The following is a 17,707-nucleotide window of genomic DNA, read 5'->3' as shown; positions in this document are numbered from 1 at the left end:
GGACTTAAGTACACAGATAATGACAAGACAATGACAGACAGCTGTGGTAATGATGATCACTGGCAGGTGTGGATAATGATGTAGTGTGTGCAGGTGTGAGCCGAAGAGGATGATGGGACATGTAGTGTAGGTAGTGATACACGGAACTGTGACATTAAGCAGTGAATAGAAAAATTGTATCACTCAAAGCCACGATTATCCAAATAAATATGAGTATTCCAGAAAGCTGTGTAATAAAATAATGATCTAAAACTATAAAATTATAATAAATAAAAAATATATGAAGAGTTCAGATGCAAAAGCCTCTAAATGCCATTTTAATTTTTCTTCTAAAATGACCATTTTTATCAAGCTTGTATATTTAAGTTCAGTAATTTCACTTTAATGGCAATGAATATTACCTATTAATTGTCATTTAAGTGAAATTACTGAACTTAAATATACAAGCTTGATAAAAATGGTCATTTTAGAAGAAAATTTTAAATGGCATTTAGAGGCTTTTGCATCTGAACTCTTCATATATGCTCTAATGCAGGGAAATGCACATTACAACAGAATCAACAATAAATGACGACACATTTTTTAACCTACGATAAATCATTATATTATGCCAATGCCTCGTATAAGCTGCATGCCACTAATTTGACATATTTTCTTTGATCAAGATGTATATTGAATTTGTCACGTTGTGTTAGTGAGCTCACAGCCCGTGTCAAACATTTTGAGCGATCTAATAAACACATCCAAGTAATTAAAGCACAAAGAAGCTGAAATTATGCTTTGCGAAGGGTAGCAAATATGAATAATGTATGGTTGTGTAAACTGTATTTATTAGGATCACTGAATAGTTAATCAGTTGGTGTGAATTAATATGATTGGTGTGAAGTGTTCATTTCAAATCAGAAAGCAGATCTTCTCATGAGGGTTACCTGATGTGTATGTTTCATTTCTACCATCCAGAATATTCAAAAGCCTTCTCTACTTAGATGATTTAAAGTGCAGTTTAACAATAACCCTGATCTAGACAGAAAGGCAATCAAGCTCCTGCTAAGTTCTAACCATCTACAAATGTAGACTTGAAATGTTGGAAATTAAATGAACTTCACTGAGGCTCAACTCATTTCAAGCAGGAGCGAAGGCAGTTATAGACTGAAGCAGTGTACAAATAATTTATTGCTGACACCACATTACAGGAACATTACGGGTGGTGAATTGATTCAATGAGGCAGCCTAAGGGACATTTAAAAGAAAATGAAGGCATAGTGATCACCATGATTGCTTGGAGTAATATCATTCAAGGTATACTAAATTTACCAAATGTATTTAATAATGAAACTTAATAAGCTGAGCTCATCAGTTCAGTATAGCAAAATAAAAAAGTTACAAAAATCATAAAGACAAAGAAACAGACACAGGTGGGAAAATCAATTAAGACTTTAATTTGACTGTTTTAAGTTTACTATAGGACTTGAACATGGATACTTGACAGAGTTTAAATAAATAACTCAATAAATATATCAGTGAACATATCTGATCAAACACTTAACATATTTTCATTTTTGTTGGTTTGTTGATTGGTCGTTGATTTATCTAGACATGTGGCTTAAAAGAAACAATACTTGTGTTTTGTAGGGTTACATTACAAAAAACTCATCTGAGAGCCAACAATATCCAGCAGGACAAATGCTATGATTCTCCAGCACCTGTCTGCATACTGAACTCAGGGCAATATATTTGATTATCAAACACATTGTCCTATTTACACATACACTTTCACATATAAGACTGGGACAGAATAAAGAGTCCCTTTCTTTAAACATCTAAATGTGCTGTATCCCTGTTGTAGTAATGCATAAAACCAACGGGCAGTCAAAAGGTCAAATGTCTGTAAACAACAATGGTAGACAATGTTAAATGGGTCCCATTAAAAAAAAATTAAACAGTAGCATTTGAAATATTCCTTCTTTAACTTTGCACAGTGTTGTTTGGGCAGGCTGGTCAATCAGTACAAAAGCCTTTAGATTTTCCACATTTTCTCATTAGTTCCTAACCTATTTAGTGGTTTCAATCTTGCTGAAGGTGCATATTGGCCTCAGAGTGCATTATTGTGCACTGTATTGGTGCCTAAAGGTAGCTTTATTAATTCTGTCCTAAAATTTAAAAAGGATACGTTAAGCCAATGCTTTTGGGTTAACATCAGTGCTATGATGCGCTAGTTCAGACAAAGGAGATCATGATGTACACCAGTATAAATAGAAACAAGTGCATTTGGATGCTTTAGACACCTCATTTATGTCACATTGAAATTGTAGATACAGAACATGCTGGCATGTGTGTATGCGCCAACACAAACACACACAGATAAATCAGCCAAGAGAAGCGTGCTCACACATACAGGGAGCGCATACACTTCCCTGTAAATACACACAGATTGTTTGAAGCTCCCGCTGCTCCACACAGTTGCCACATGCCGACAGTTTGTCTGGCGCTGAAGCAAGAGGCAAATCAACGGGAAACCCGCTTTTTTATTATTTATTCTTTTTCGATTTTTAAAGCTTTTATAAAAATACAAGTCATTGTGAAAGTGTGGCGTATGTGCACATGTGGCTCTTTCTGAACAAGTTACCAAAGCATATCTCTTTTCAATTTCCCTCTTTCTCTCGACATTGCGTGGAGTAGAGGTTAGCAGTCAACACCAGTCAGACCTGTTTGGTCTCATCAGTTGACAGAGATGGATGGATGCAAAAACGAAGGAACGAATGAGAGGATGAGGGGTCGCCTCTCGAGGGGACACGATTTGAAGGGTGGTTAATTTCCAATGCATCCAATTAGCCACACACACATGCAGACACACACTACGCCCCTTCCTCACCATTGCTCCACCATCAGGTCGAGGACCCTGTTGACGTTCAGGTCTGCGTCAAGGCCAAAGTCATTCTCTAAAAATGGGGCGGTGGGGGGTGTTAGCGGGTGCAGGCCAGAGGTCAAGGTCTCCAGCCAATCAGCAGGGTCAAAAACAAGAACCTCTGACCTTCTTTTCCTGGACAGTGAGCTGGATGGTGGAGTGGTGCAGATGGGGGGAGGAGGAAGTAGAGTTGGGGTTGAACCGAGGGGTGGGGCGTTGTTAGGTGAGGGAGGAAGCTCTAAAAGAAGCGAAGAGCACAGAGGAGAGGAAAGAAAGTTGTCTTCTTTTTGGCGCTTGGTGAACTGTGATTGGTCAGGCTGCGGCGTGGGGGAGGAACCTGAGAGGATGGTGGTGGCTGATTGGACGTCTGTGATGAGTGAGGAGTTATCTGAAAGATAAGGCGTTACACAAGCATGTCAGTATGTCCGGCCAACCTAAAATGTAATCTTAAAAATGTATCGTTTTTTTTTTTTTTTTTGCCATTGATCTTTGCTTCCTCTAACCTGAAATGTTTTAACCATCACTGATTAAAATTTACTCACCTGAACAACCAATAGTCTCGTCCAATATGTCATCGATGGACTGAGTAGGGTCCATCTTAAATGGAGAGAGAAAGAGTGGACAGGAAGTTGAATGCTTAGTGCTCATTGTTGATGAACAGCAATCAAGACATCAATAGTTGCATAATATAGGTAAGTGTGAGAGAGCGGACAGCACACAAACTCACTTGCACTCTTTGAATAGCCTCCTGTAGTTCCTCTTCCAAACTCCGGACAGGGGGCGATGCCTGTGCTGGACTGGCAGTGATTTGCATAGGCAAATCAAAGTCTTGACCAATTACATCACAAAGCTGACAACAGTTTGCCTAATATTAGGAATAAATTCAAAGATTGTAAATTAGTTCAATACTGAAATATGTATTTGTGCATGTTTTTTGGGGGGTAATATTCCTCACATTTATTTAAACTACGAAACACCTCAATACATCAAGATGCAACTTAAACAGATAGTTCATCGAAAAATTTAAATTCTGTCATCATTTACTCACCCTAATATCGTTCCAAACCCATTAAACTTTCGTTCAACTTTGGAACGCAAATTAAGATATTTTAATAGCTCATATTTTTAGATCAAAAGTGCTTTTTTAAAATTTGAAATTTGTGTATTACTCAATCTATTAATCATATAGACTCTTTATTAGTTGCTGATGCAGTAATCATTAATTAATGGTTTAGTTCTTCTTGAGTTATACATTAACTCATGGTTATCTGTGCATTAGTTAAGCATGAATTAATGCATATTAGTGCACCCGTATTGTAAAGTGTTACCAAAATATCTTAATTTGTGTTCCAAAGTTGAATGGGTTTAGATCGACATGAGGGTGAGCAATTATTGACAGAATTAAAATTTTTGGGTGAACTAACCCTTTAATGGTGCGGCAGTATGTCACAGAACTTTCTTACTAGTATGTCCCTGCTTGTCTTACTAAATATTCAGAGTACGTACTTTTCCTTCACCAGTGCAGTACGTAAAGAGCAGTTCCTGTCCGCCTGTGTCTGGTTTCCCTCTGGTGCATCCTGGCTCCTGTTGCAGGAACGAATGAAGGGAACTTCCACACAGCTGGAAAAAAAAACAAAAAAACAGAAGGAATGAAATAGTACATTGAATGCTTAAAGTACTTATGACTAAATAGATTCACCAAAATAAAAAAAAATATTAAAAAATCAGAAATTAGCAAATGCCACCAATGTCCAAGAAATCCACCTATATCAATCATCCATACTCACTTGAGAGTCTTTCGCTACTTCTCTGGGTCTGCTCCTCAACCTCTCTCTCATTTCCAGCTCCACACTAAGTTCATCTACTGGCTGGCCTGGCCTCCATGTGGCGCCAGAGGGAATTGGAGAAGAGGACGTATGTAAGGTTGGACTGGAGCCAGCAGAAGAAGGAGAAGTGAGGTAACTGTCACCAGCTATGCTTTGCTCCGCTAAACCCGAAGGGTGGATGTACATTGGAACAGACTTGGCGGAGGTGTTTACACTGGAAGGGATTTGGTTGAGTGCAGCAGGGTGGGATGGTTCTAGTGTGGCCCCTAGCTGGCAAAGTGGGGCAGGGGTTAACAGGGGACGCGGCATCTGGAAAGGACGGAGTCTTTCTAGTAGTGCCGGCTTAGTGCCGGAAACTGGGAGTCCACGTTTCCGCAACTGCTGACGAAGAACTGACACCTGAAAAGAAGGAATACAGTCAATGTTCTATACACAACTTGTTCAAACAAACAGTTTACGAGGACCAGATAATATAGAGTATAATATAATATAAGGTATATAAGGAGTATAATATAAGGGTGTCCAAACCTACGTCTGGAGGGCCACTGTCCTGCAGAGTTTACCTACAACCCTAATAAACCCCACAAGAACCAGGTAATCAAGGTGCTCATGATTACTTGAAATTAATAATTAGGTGTGTTGGAGAAGGATTGGAACTGAAGTCTGCAGGAAGTAGTCCTCCAAGAGCAGGATTGGACATCTGCTCACTTGGATCTAGAGTGAGTAATCTTAACCAACGATATTCCTACCGTTAGGTCATCAAGGTTTGAGGGGAGGAACTCTGCCTGGTGGATGGGACTTGTATCAGGAGTAGAGGGGTTTGTTGAAGGGGTTCCAGACTGAGGGGGACTTTGAGGTGTAGTTCCAGGAATCTTCGAATGGTTCTCACTATTATTTAGATGTATAGTATAGGTATATAAGTCATTGTTTTCTGATTGCTATTAAGATCAAAGAGTAGAATCTCTTAAACTGTACGATTTTTACACTAGCTATAATTTTGTTCTCTGAGACAAATTATAGGGATCACAAACGATTTCTCCTTGTAAGGTAAAGATCAGGAGTCTTAGATCACATAGTGCTGGCTTACACTACACAACTTGAATCCAAACTTTTGCCCTAATTTGCAGTTAGGGTACGTTGATGCTAGTTGCCTTGAGTCAGAGCCAGTGTACACATTTTGGGAGCTTGGAGTTGACAGATTTCACATTGTGTAGGATGGTTATAGCCATCTAGTCTGAGGATTTCAAACCCCCACTCCACCCACCCAATTTGGTCAGTGACTGCTTTGATTGCACAGTGTAACTTAAAAAAAAAAAGATATTGCCCAGTGTGCCGTGGCTTTTACTCAAGATGACTGTAAAAATCGTGCAGCGTGCTCCCGGCTTTAGTTGTACAAATCATAGCGTTTTTAAAGGGAGGTTTATTTGAAAGTTTACCTGTTTGTCACAGTGAGCTGTTGTTGCTGGTTAAGAATTTGTAGTTTTAAGTACACTTGCTGTTGTTGCAAAAGGTGGGAGTGAGAGGAATCAGTGGCCGGAGCCTGACTGTTGTTATTCTTTTGTGAAGCATTTCCGGCTCCGTTTCCAGTCCCAGTCCTTTGATCTGGGGGAATGTACTGATGGTATTTCAGCTTCCTCATTTTAGGTTTGGAATCGCGAGGTTTTCGTGGCCGAGGAGGGCGGGATGAAGTTAAGGACCCACCCAGAATGGAATGAGAATATGGAGCTGGAGTTTGTGCTGTCTTGAGGCATACAGAGAAAAAATGTGAGTACGATAATTTGGAAAAATGACATGAGCAAGTGGATGGGGGAAATAATGAATGGTGAAATGGGGTGAGGAGTATAACAAATCATTATTTCAAATCTATGTGTGAATGCGTACCTTTGGCAGCAGTGGTGGTGTCTGGGAGGGCATGTACATCCCTTTCGGTCTGCCAGTTGTTGACATGGAGTTTGACCCCGTTACTGTCATGGTCATTGGTTGGCTGATGCACTCGGTTGCCGGGAGCAATGCCAATCTGCACTGTTTTGAGAAGAATTGATAGTGGTGAAAATCTGAGCAACTACCTTCCAGCCATTTACGTAATTTCTGCACCAATCGAAACATAGAAACACATCCCGCACGAAACACAGAATATGTGATTTTCCATCAAACACCACAAACAGATAGCAACCAATATATCCACATTGGTTCACACACTGTTGCAATGATTGGGGGGTCGGGATGCTCAAATAAACAGAGAAATACTTTGATAGCTCCACAGTTCTCCCAAATTACACACTTCATCTTTAAACCAAAGACAAGGATACAACGCAAAATGTCTAATATTGGTAGGCGTTTTAGACCTCTTATACCTGTACATTGTTTGGGCTGATCGGCGTAGCAATAGGTGACGCATCACTTGGTGATTGGTCACATCCTTGCCCAGGTGATGATGAGAAGCCAGGAGATTGGTGCATCCCGAGTTGCTCGGGAGATGCAGAGGCAGAAGAGGAGTTGTCATCTTCAAATACATCTGATGGCAAAGAAGCAGCTGAGGCAGAGGAAATGGTGATATGTCAAGCTTTTCTGCAACAATTCTGGGTATAAGTTAAATGTCATGTGGGAATGTGAAACTAAAAGATTGTATTGCAAGTTTTGTTTACACCATTTTTATAATTTTCTTTATTTAGACAGGATAGATGGAGAATTGGCAGGAAGAGGGAGAGGGAATGGGATTGGAGAGTTCCACAAGTCAGGACTTGAACTTGGGTCACCCGAAGCGCAACAAAGCTGTGTGTCGAAGCATTGCCGGCTATTGGCTTCCACAAATGTAATTGTCATTAATAATACACAAGGTACACTATAAACGTATAAATATAACTGAAATAATTGAAACTTCACCTGTAATAGTGTAAAACTCACCTCATCTACATTCTCTCTCTCTCTCTCTCTCTCTCTCTCTCTCTCTCTCTCACACTTCTTAAAACTCACACAAAAAGATATATGGTTTTAATGTTAATGTGGTAATATTTAAGGATTGTTTAGTATCAATTTAAAGGTCTCAGGGTGACTGGTAAAAATGTCTCATTCCCAAAGAAGAAAATCAAAAGGTTTTTAATAAAGTTAAAAAAATTTTTTTTAATAAAGTTCTCAAGAATATAGAAATATCTTGCACACAGAAGGGTGTGTTTTCGAGTCAACACCTTCTGAGCTTTTGTCTGAATGCTAATTTCCACTGTCCCTTGCAAATGGTCAAACTGCTACCCCCAATAAGTCTGGGGAGGGGGACCACAGTAAGTTTCCACTGGAAGCTCAGGTTTACATATGAAATGAGGTCTGGCTATATAAAGAAAATGCAGCGAGAGATCAAGGCTGCTTTTTCTGTATCAGATCAGCCCATCAAGGCTCAGCATTCATGTAGTCAATATGTTGGGTAAAGTTCTTTGTTCTAGAAACATTTAATGGTTTGCATTGATTATCTTTAAATTGATTATGGAATTGTAATAATAAATTTACCTGACATAATAAATTGTTATATTTGATTATTCTAACAGACTTTGACTATATTTTCATTATGTTAAAAGGAATAGTCAAACATTAGCGTATTAAATGATGAACAGATATCATTGAAAACCTTTTTCATTTTATGGAGTCAGGTGAAACGAGTTAATACATAAGATAAAATGTATTGCATTTAATTAAAAATCCTTTTGCCATGGGAAAGACGGAACACACGTGAGACCTTCACCTCTAATCAAATACCGCCATTTGGATAGATTTAGTAAGCCTTACAATAGCAATACAAATTACATTTCATAAAAAAAAAATGTGTTAATGCTGTTCACTGTTTTATGTGATTTGTACTCTAAAATAAAAAAATAAAAGATTGGAAGTCTCTAAGTCAACTGATCTGATCAATCAAGTCAAGACAAGTCACCTTTATTTCTATAGCACTTTTTACAATACAAATTGTAGTAAAGCAGCTTCATGATGATAACACAAAATATATAGATAACATGAAAATAATACAAGTTTGTTTCTAGAAGAAAATTACGTCATCGTCCACCTGAAGTAAGGCAGATCAATAATATTGTTGAATATTAAATGTCCCCAACTAAGCAAGCCAAAAGCCAAGGCAACAACTTGGTCTCCCCGCTGTACCAAGTCTGCCAAGGAGCGAATTCCATCGGCTGAAAAAAAACTTTTAATTTGTATTTTACGGTATGGGACTTTATGGTATTTTATGATGTGTATGCCATATGAACTATTATTATGCCCATTAAAATTATTATCACTAATGTTATGTATAATAATACATAACCTGAAGCTATATATTGCAATACAAGCTAACCACTTAGCATACAAGCTTAGCATATCGCTAACCGATTAACGTTCTTGCTTAGCCTGTACTCTAAAATGTCCCCCTTAATGTTTTTTATCTTGTCACTTTTGTACTTATAAGTTTAACATCTGACTGGTGTTTTTACTGTACGTATGCTATGAGTGTCATCAACACAAATAGCTGATGCTAATAACTGTGTAATTATTTATTACCCAGATAGCACAAGTGTATTTGATGTGATATTTACATCTGGAACACGTATTTTTAAGTGTTTGCTCATCTGCAATATAGGACGTTTCCTGTCAGATGTCAAATTGACGTTTAGAAGATGTCAGTTTAACATGCATTCTAAATCATTACACCTTAAAGACATCTTCTAACGTTTATTTGACATCTGACAGGAAACGTCCTAAAGACGTATTGCAGATGAGCAAACACTCTTAAAAATACATATTCCAGATGTAAAAATCACATCAAATAGACTTGCTATCTGGGTAAAGCTTACTCTCATTAGTCACAATAAAATCATTTGACAAAAAACTGTGAGAAAAATTACCCCAATTACATTATATAAGAGAGTGTTTGTTTGTTTGTGTGTGAGCGTAGTCTATGACTCTATAAAATATTTAGTTTGAGTTTATGCTATTTTGCGAGGCATCAGTTTCAGTTATTTTCAATGACTCACTGTTCTCTAGAGGCAGAATATGCCTCTGCAGGAGTTCAAGTGGTCCAGCCCGACTCTGAATTTTCACACTCAGATCCTCAGCCAGACGAGCCTTCTTCTGCCTGTGAGCTCCACCATAACTCCTGTCTGTGAGCGAAAGACAATATGAAGAGAGAACGTGAAAACAAGAAACGAGTGAATCATAGAACAAAATGAATAGTGAAAGAAGGGGAATGTAAAAAGAAGATCAATCGCTCTGCTTTATAATAAGAGAGGAGAAGAGGAATATTCTTAAGACAGATATGAATGATTTTTCACAATAGAATTTGTTGTTGGGTAATCCAATTCAGGCATTCAGAAAGCCACTGATAATAAGTGCAGTACAGAAGGACCTTCAGCTGAATGATTTGCTAACACAAAGAACTGTTTGATGAATGGGGACCGATGGATATGTGAATGGCTAATGGACAAACCGCTCATTCCAGCTTTAAGGTTACACCTTTGTTCAATACTGGTATTGGCTATAACTGAAGGTCAGGGAATATCGTAAAACTCTCAATGGCATCACCTGGTGCAGTTTGAGCAGTCAGACCACTAGGGGGCGACTTCTGAATGGCACCATCTTCTGTCTGACGCTGCATTGGGAAACAGCCCAGTCAAATAAACACCAGAAAACATCAGCAAGTACTGTAAACCTTTATTTCTCCAATACTAAATGAAACAAAGCACATGGGTGAAGTTTTTTTTTTTTAGTGTAACATTCTCCTGTAAGACTACATTTTCGCTCCTGATAGTAATTATCTTGAACCAGCTGCTGTTTACTGTCTTACTAAACATAATTAACTGTGCTAACAGTGTTTCACGGCTAATACTAATAGTCTGCGACAGTAACTAGACATGTAATTACAAACATTAAATTATGCTAAAGAGGTTGAAGACCAACTCATGTCAGTTATCAGATCGTTTTTGGCATCAATAAGTACTTTGCTTATCTACACTGACACCCTGTTACACATCAGTCTGTTTTCATATAAACCAAAGGCATACACATGCTGCTGCTGGAGTGTGTCAAGCGTGAAAGCCATTAGATCCAACCATAGTTTTAGTTTGGGAACTTCTCCCTCAAATTAACTTTGAAAAGGTTTCAGTTGCATAATCAGCTATTTTATGGAAACATTTAATTTAGTTCTGTTTGCTGCTAGGTCTATTTTTGACTATTTCTCCTGATAAATAATGGCTCACCAAACCACTGCTGACTTCTTTCTCCCCAACTTTATCAGAGACAGAGGCCTTTGTACCTATAGAGCAAAGAGAAATTAAGAATGAACAAAAAGAACTGTTATAAAGCTATAATTTAGAATCAAAATGCATAAAGACAGCAGTCCAGCTGGTTTGAAAAGTGTGACTCAAATATATTAAGACTGTCCTGCCCCATAACGGGAAATTTCATTGACTTCCTGTGGCCAGGCACATTGATCAAAAAGACACACACACTCACCAGACTCTGCATTAAGTTCATTCTGCTGTCTGCGGTTCTGTATTCTCAACTGCAGAACTGAAAAACATACACTTATTTATAATTATGCAATAAAAACAATATGGACAATGCTTTATTTAAAATACAGTCTCTGTTTCAGAAAACTTTAAAGCCTGAGTTTACCACCTTGAGGAATGTGCAGTGTTACTCTGCGAATCATATCCATTTATGACAGCAAGCCCAGCATATTACAAGTAAATTGCACCACTCGGATGAACATAAATGAGTTTGATATAAAAAATATAGGCATTGCAAACATACATTGTTCCCTAAGCTAGTCAAACATGCAATCTCTGGTTGTAGCACTTTAAAGAAGGTCTGCACTAACAAACATGCTGGAACCAGCAGGTGAATTACAGCTAGGCCAGAGGTGGGAGGAGTCACGTGTCCCATGATGCACTTCTGTGCTGAGTTTTGAGATCTGAGAGTGGACGTGAGAGGAAGGGGGTAACTATTTATCCCTCTGAGTGTCTATTTCTGTATCTTTCCCATCCCCCATCCAGCTGTCTCTCTCTCTCTCTCTCTCTCTCTCTCTCTCTCTCTCTCTCTCTCTCTCTCTCTGTGTCCGTCTGTCTTTCGTCCCCCCCACTCGCTGTCAATCGTGCTAAGTAAATTCTTCCTTTTTACTTTAGTCTGGAAGACAATTACATGCTGAGTGGCATCAGGCCAAATTAAGTTGGAATTAGTTGGAAGAGTGCCACTGCAACTTATAGTAATGACGATAACTGGTAGGCTCTGATCACATAATGGCAGACATATTATATGTCTGAAAATCAATACATATCAAAAAACACTTTCTAAATTCACTGTATAATGACAGTTTAGAGTTAAATTTGTTTTAGAAGAAAGAAAATAATAGGTCTCGGTTACATATTCTACTATATATAGTGCTGGTCAGAATTATTTGCTCCCTTAGTAAATATGATCACAGATGACTGTAAAAAAAAAAAAATCTGCATTGTTAATCCTTTCTATATTTTATTAATAAAATTAGGAAACATCTAACCTTTCATTGAAGTAAAATAATTGAAAGTGGGGGGAAAGTCACATTATGAAGTCACATTCTCCAAAACACATTGGGAACAATTATTTGCCCCCCTTTTATTAAATACCTTTTGAAACCTTCTTTTTCCAAGATAACAACTCTGAGTCTTCTCCTATAATGCCTGATGAGTTTGGAGAACACCTGACAAGAGATCAGAGACCATTCCTCCATACAGAATCTCCCCAGAACCTTCAGATTCTGGCAAATACCAACAGATACAAAATCTAAACATGATAGCCTGTTACAAAGATATAAAAACAAACATCAAAATCACAGCCCATTCTCACCCCCAAGGCGTTAACCTATCTGACGCCAGGGGAAGCATTTTGACCATGCTTCAATATCTGACGCTTTAGGCGCCCTTTAGCGTCAGTTAGATGACGCCCTAGGATCGCATGTAACCCTACCCCCACCCAAGACCTAAACCTAACCGCGTTCCTTTAGCGTCAGTTAGATGACGCCGTAGGATCGAGTCATGTAACTGACGCTAAAGGGCGCCTAAAACGTCAAATCTTGAAGCATGGTCAAAGGTGACGCCTTGGGGTGAGAATGCGTTGAAAATCAAAACAAAAAGGGTTCACTGAGCACAAAACCAAGCATTTGCAATGGCCATCCCAGTCCCTGACCTGAACCCTATAGAAAAGGAGTGGGCTCCCAAGACGTCATCTAACTGACGCTTTTGACCATATATACGTCAACATCCCACGCTTTAGGGCACCCTATCTAACCCTAACCCTACCCCAGATCTAAACCTACCCGCGTCATCAAACTGATGCTAAGGGTAAAGCGTCAGTTAGATGATGCCCTATGATAGCGTCATCCGACTGACATTAAAGGGTGCCCTAAAACGTCGGATGTTGACATTTGGTCAAAGGCGTCAGTTAGATGACGTCTTGGGATGAGAATGTGTTGGAACTGAAGAGAACAAGCGCCTACATGAATCTGGGAATCTGAAGGATCTGGAGAGATTCTGTGGAGGAATGGTCTCTGATCTCTTGTCAGGTGTTCTCCAAACTCTTCAGGCATTATCGGAGATTACTCAGAGCTGTTATCTCGGAAAAAAATGAGGTTGCAAAAAGTATTTAATAAAAGGGGGGCAAATAATTGTTCCCAATGTGTTTTCCCCCACTTTCAATTCTTTTACTTCAACAAAAGGTTAGATTTTTGCATTTTGCAATCTCCAAAGGCTGAACAATGCAGATTTATTTTTTACAGCCATCTGTGATCATATTTGCCAAGAGGGCAGATAATTCTGAACAGCATATATATATATATATATATATAAACATACACATATATATACGTACATATAGAGAGACATTCACACAGAGAACTATCCTCTGTAGAAAAAAAAATGTAGACAGGTTTTAGGATTAAATCATTCTCAAATCAGTGAAGCATTTGAGGGACAAACTTCAACCGTTATCTGTGAATCAGTGTTTGATCCTCCTGAAATTTACAGATATTGTTTAAAGCCATGGTGTGCAGGAATGAGAGCATTAATATGTCGTTATGTACCACCCAAGCATCGTAGTTTAAGTCCTAGCATCTTTCAGCTGTTCCTCTGTGGAGTATTTCTCTGCATTAAGCAGCCCTCCTGTTGTGGTTGACTGGTGCACTTTTACTCCGTTCTCAGCTACTGAACTCTTTCAAATTGATTGTTGGCTTCTCTAAATATCCTTCTTGTTTGTGCTGAAAGTTTAGTGGTTGACCTTTTCTGGGCAGCATCTGGGCAGTTTAATGAAGCCTCCTTCCTGATAATTGAGCCAAAAGTGCCCTCTGAGACATCCAAACACTTGGATAAGGTTTTGTACCCTTATGCATTTGTTTTGCATTATCTCTGACATCTTTGAAATGGTCTTTACTCTTCATTTTTACAGCTTGTCTTTAAGATTCACAACATGAACAATATTTATTGGGGGGGGGGGGGGGTTATGTAGTTATTTTAATAAGGTAATTGTGTTATCATTGGGTTTTTCACTCAGACCTGAAATATGAAAAAAACTGAAGGCTGCTATTACTTTTTTTTTTTTTTGGTGGAGCCTAAGGCTGCCACAGAGATCAGTGTTATTTCCCAGGACACCAATTTCACTGATATCTGTCAGATTAGCAGTGGAGAATTAAAAAAAGGAACAAACAATCAAGTACAATTTCAAATGAAATCTAATTTTAAAAACAAGCTTCAGTGTTTAGAAACAAACAACAGAGGGAAAGATTTCAATATACATCTTTAATATTTACTTTTAATAAGAAGTCTATCTCATCTTTGAAATCTGTTTTTTTTTTTGTTTTTTTTTTGTTTTTTTTGATAATGTAAAATGTGAAACAATGTCATTATTTAAAATAATACAAGCTCCCTCCATGGCTAATTCTCAATATTTATTAGCCTATCTGGTGGCCTGTACAGCAATAATGAAAAAAGAGACATATGTGTTGCCTATGTAATAATTAATCTACAAATTTCATAAACAGACTAAATTCATATATTGGCAAATTTCCCAATGTTCATCCTCACACTAGAATAAGACTAGAATTTAGTCAATGAGAAATAAATCACAATTTTGTTATAAACCTTAAATGTTCTTCCATTGTTTTCCAAATGTATTTTATACATTTACCCTTTGTTTACACTGTGACTCAGGGTTTACCAAAGGGGCAGCCATCTTTCTCACAACACAACACAACACAACACAGCATATTCAAGGTCACAGCTGATCCAAGCGTCAGTAGAGTAAGACAAGGTTCTTCGCATTCTCCTTGCTGTCTATACACGTGATCCTCCTCTTAAAAATATCAGTCCTTTTTAGGATATTAGCTAAACTGTTTAAGTTTACAAGGTGTTAATTCAATGCACTTTTGATGAAGAATCTTGATAATACCAAAGAGTGCTGCTGGACATTTGTCTGAGAATCTTGCCAGCAGGATGTTTATAGGGAACCCAAGAAGAGAGGGCACTGCTTTTGAAGGTGTTCCAACCACAGATGGGAACCAACAAAGACAATCTGTCTACTGTCCACATGTCCTTCAGGGAGGACCACACTGCTGGCCCCATTTATACAATATGAGTAAGTGCGAGAGACCGTGGAACCTCATGAAAACGGGTTGGTTGATAACATTTCCATAATCTCCACATTTTATAATGTGATGCATTGTGAATGCACAACAGGTTTGAATTGAACTGAATTGAGGAAATAAAAAAATAAAAAAAGATGGGTTGACAGCCTTGTCCGAATGTTTACAGCTTTAAAAAGGTATAAATTAAACACAGTTTTTAAGTACATAAAGCTGCATGAGTAGCTCATTCGGAAAATTTTATTCAAGCAAGCACCATCAACTTATGGGGCCTATTCCATTAAGTGTGCCAAGAAAATTGGGGATTACAGTCCAAAACCTGACTTGAATTGAACAAATTACTCGGGACTAAACGACCATTTAAGTTCATGCAATCTCACTAATTCGACCCATGTTCAATGCGTCAAGATCATTTAATATGCACGTTATGCTTGATTAAGCAGCTCTAAAGGTCGATCATTGATCAAGTCGATCCACTATGGCAAACCATATTTTGTGCTGTTTAATGCTTTTTTAATGCATAACTTACATTCCAGGGATATTCTTCATCTGTAAATGTTAGTACAAATACTGTATATTTCTTTTTCGACTGATAGTGGGTAATAAAGTCAAATAATGGTATGCAAGAGAGTCAGTGGTAATATCATTTTGCTCCTGTAGGTCAGTGTTAAAGGGATACTCCACTTTTTTTGGAAATAGGCTCATTTTACAAGTCCCTCAGAATTAAATAGTTGAGTTTTAACATCCATTCAGCTGATTTTCTGATATTTAGAAGAATATCAGTAAACAGACAGTTTCTGGTCTCATTGACTTCCATAGTAGGAAAAAAATATATACTACTACGGAAGTCAATGAGACCAGAAACTGTCTGGTTACTGATATTCTTCTAAATCGTCCCCTTGGAATTATAAGGTTCTATCTGCGTTCTGAACAGTTTTGAGATATTGAGCTTCAAAGTTTTTGCATTCCATATAGGAACATGTGTATGCGGAACAATTTTCTTTCAAACATAAAAATAACAGGGACCCTAAATGTACAAAACACATCACATAATGTAAATAAATTGTCACAGAATAAGAATATGTGAATAACTCAATTTTGACAAAAATGTCAGATAGAACCTTATAATTCCAAGGGGACGAAATATAAAAAAAAAAATTGGCTGAATACATTCGAAAATGGTAAAAACCCAACTGTTTAACTCTGGGAGATTGTAAAATGAGCCTATTTAAAAAAAAAAAAAAGGGGATTATCTCTTTAAGACCGGGACACGCCGTTTTTGAGCTTCGGTCGGAGAGAGAACTCTGATTGGCTGTTCAGCTTAGCGAACGAGTTAGTGCACAGGAATACAAGCGAAAGTGATGAAAGCGAGCAAAGTCGTCAAGACGGTACAGTCAGAAAGCTGTTTTAATTTTATGCCATCTAACCTGGGCATTCGAAGGCACAAATATTTTCATAATACCATGAGCCGACTAGAATGAAGAAAGTGATAAGCGTGACTGATATTTAAAATGGTAAGCAAGCGCTGCTTTGTTTGTGGTTTGTATATCTGCAATTCTGCATTCCTGGTTTTGGTTTCTCTTTTTAAAAGACGAATATAGACTATTGACAGCTGCTAATGCAGATAAATAATAACTTACACACAGGCGCACAAAACACATAATAGTTGACAGTTGCCTCCTTTTGGTGTAGTCCAGATTTTTGCCGAGACATAGCCGACGAGAGGAGACAACAGTCAGCTTTCAACACTGCTAGTTCTTTGACGCCAGCTTGGTGTATCACAGGCTTCAGATGAACTCTGCAACAACTCCGGGTTACTTTCTCAGCAGAGTGACTGAGTCTGAGCTGTTAAATTTGCTTTATGGAACCAAATCAACTGAGAATGAGTCAGACTAACTGAAAAAAAGCCTGGCTTATTTGGTAAAATTGTTTTATGGAACAGGCCTCTGCTTTGTAAGACCAGCTATATTCACAAAGCCGCAAAGAGCTTCACTCAGACTCCATCCCCAGACCAGCCACTGGGAGCATCATCAGAACTCACATCAGCAACCAAAATAGACAGAAAGCTACACATGTGGGCTTTCAAAACCAGCTTAGATACAGTCGTGTGAACCTTCCTTTGTTCTTACCTGAACGGAACTTATTGCGGATAAGCAGTGACCTCTCAGATGCCAGCAAGGTCATATTTGAGAGACAGCAGAGGAAGAAGAGGTGGGGGCTTTAAAAGATATGTCTTCCTCTTGCAGGGCAGATACTTAAGATGATTTCTTACGCCCTTTCCTCTCCCTGAAGAGAAAGAAAGCAAAGTCATGGGAGGCCTGAACTTATCTTAGT

At 38.3% G+C, this 17,707-nt stretch overlaps 1 protein-coding gene and 1 long non-coding RNA gene across 2 annotated transcripts; one reads left to right on the top strand and one right to left on the bottom strand.

Annotated features, from left to right (window-relative positions):
• Positions 1 to 1,416: 1,416 nt before the first annotated feature.
• LOC120484607 (myocardin) lies at positions 1,417 to 17,707 on the bottom strand. Its single transcript, XM_089117594.1, has 14 exons — positions 17,503 to 17,707; positions 11,218 to 11,274; positions 10,962 to 11,017; positions 10,288 to 10,354; positions 9,741 to 9,866; positions 7,086 to 7,264; positions 6,613 to 6,753; positions 6,168 to 6,472; positions 5,481 to 5,619; positions 4,693 to 5,130; positions 4,412 to 4,525; positions 3,633 to 3,770; positions 3,448 to 3,502; positions 1,417 to 3,293 (listed from the first exon to the last, which is right to left on the bottom strand). The coding sequence occupies exons 1-14, from the start codon at positions 17,555 to 17,557 to the stop codon at positions 2,869 to 2,871; spliced, it is 2,295 nt and encodes a 764-aa protein (XP_088973720.1). The 5' UTR covers positions 17,558 to 17,707; the 3' UTR covers positions 1,417 to 2,868.
• On the top strand, positions 6,441 to 8,264 carry LOC148976991 (uncharacterized). Its single transcript, XR_016145710.1, has 2 exons — positions 6,441 to 6,495; positions 7,160 to 8,264. It is a non-coding gene; the product is annotated as an uncharacterized LOC148976991 (long non-coding RNA).

Source organism: Pimephales promelas, chromosome 12 (assembly GCF_988280905.1).
Source record: "Pimephales promelas chromosome 12, fPimPro1.hap1.1, whole genome shotgun sequence".
In the NCBI taxonomy this organism is placed as follows: Eukaryota; Metazoa; Chordata; class Actinopteri; order Cypriniformes; family Leuciscidae; genus Pimephales; species Pimephales promelas.
This window is presented reverse-complemented; position numbering and strand designations above follow the sequence as displayed.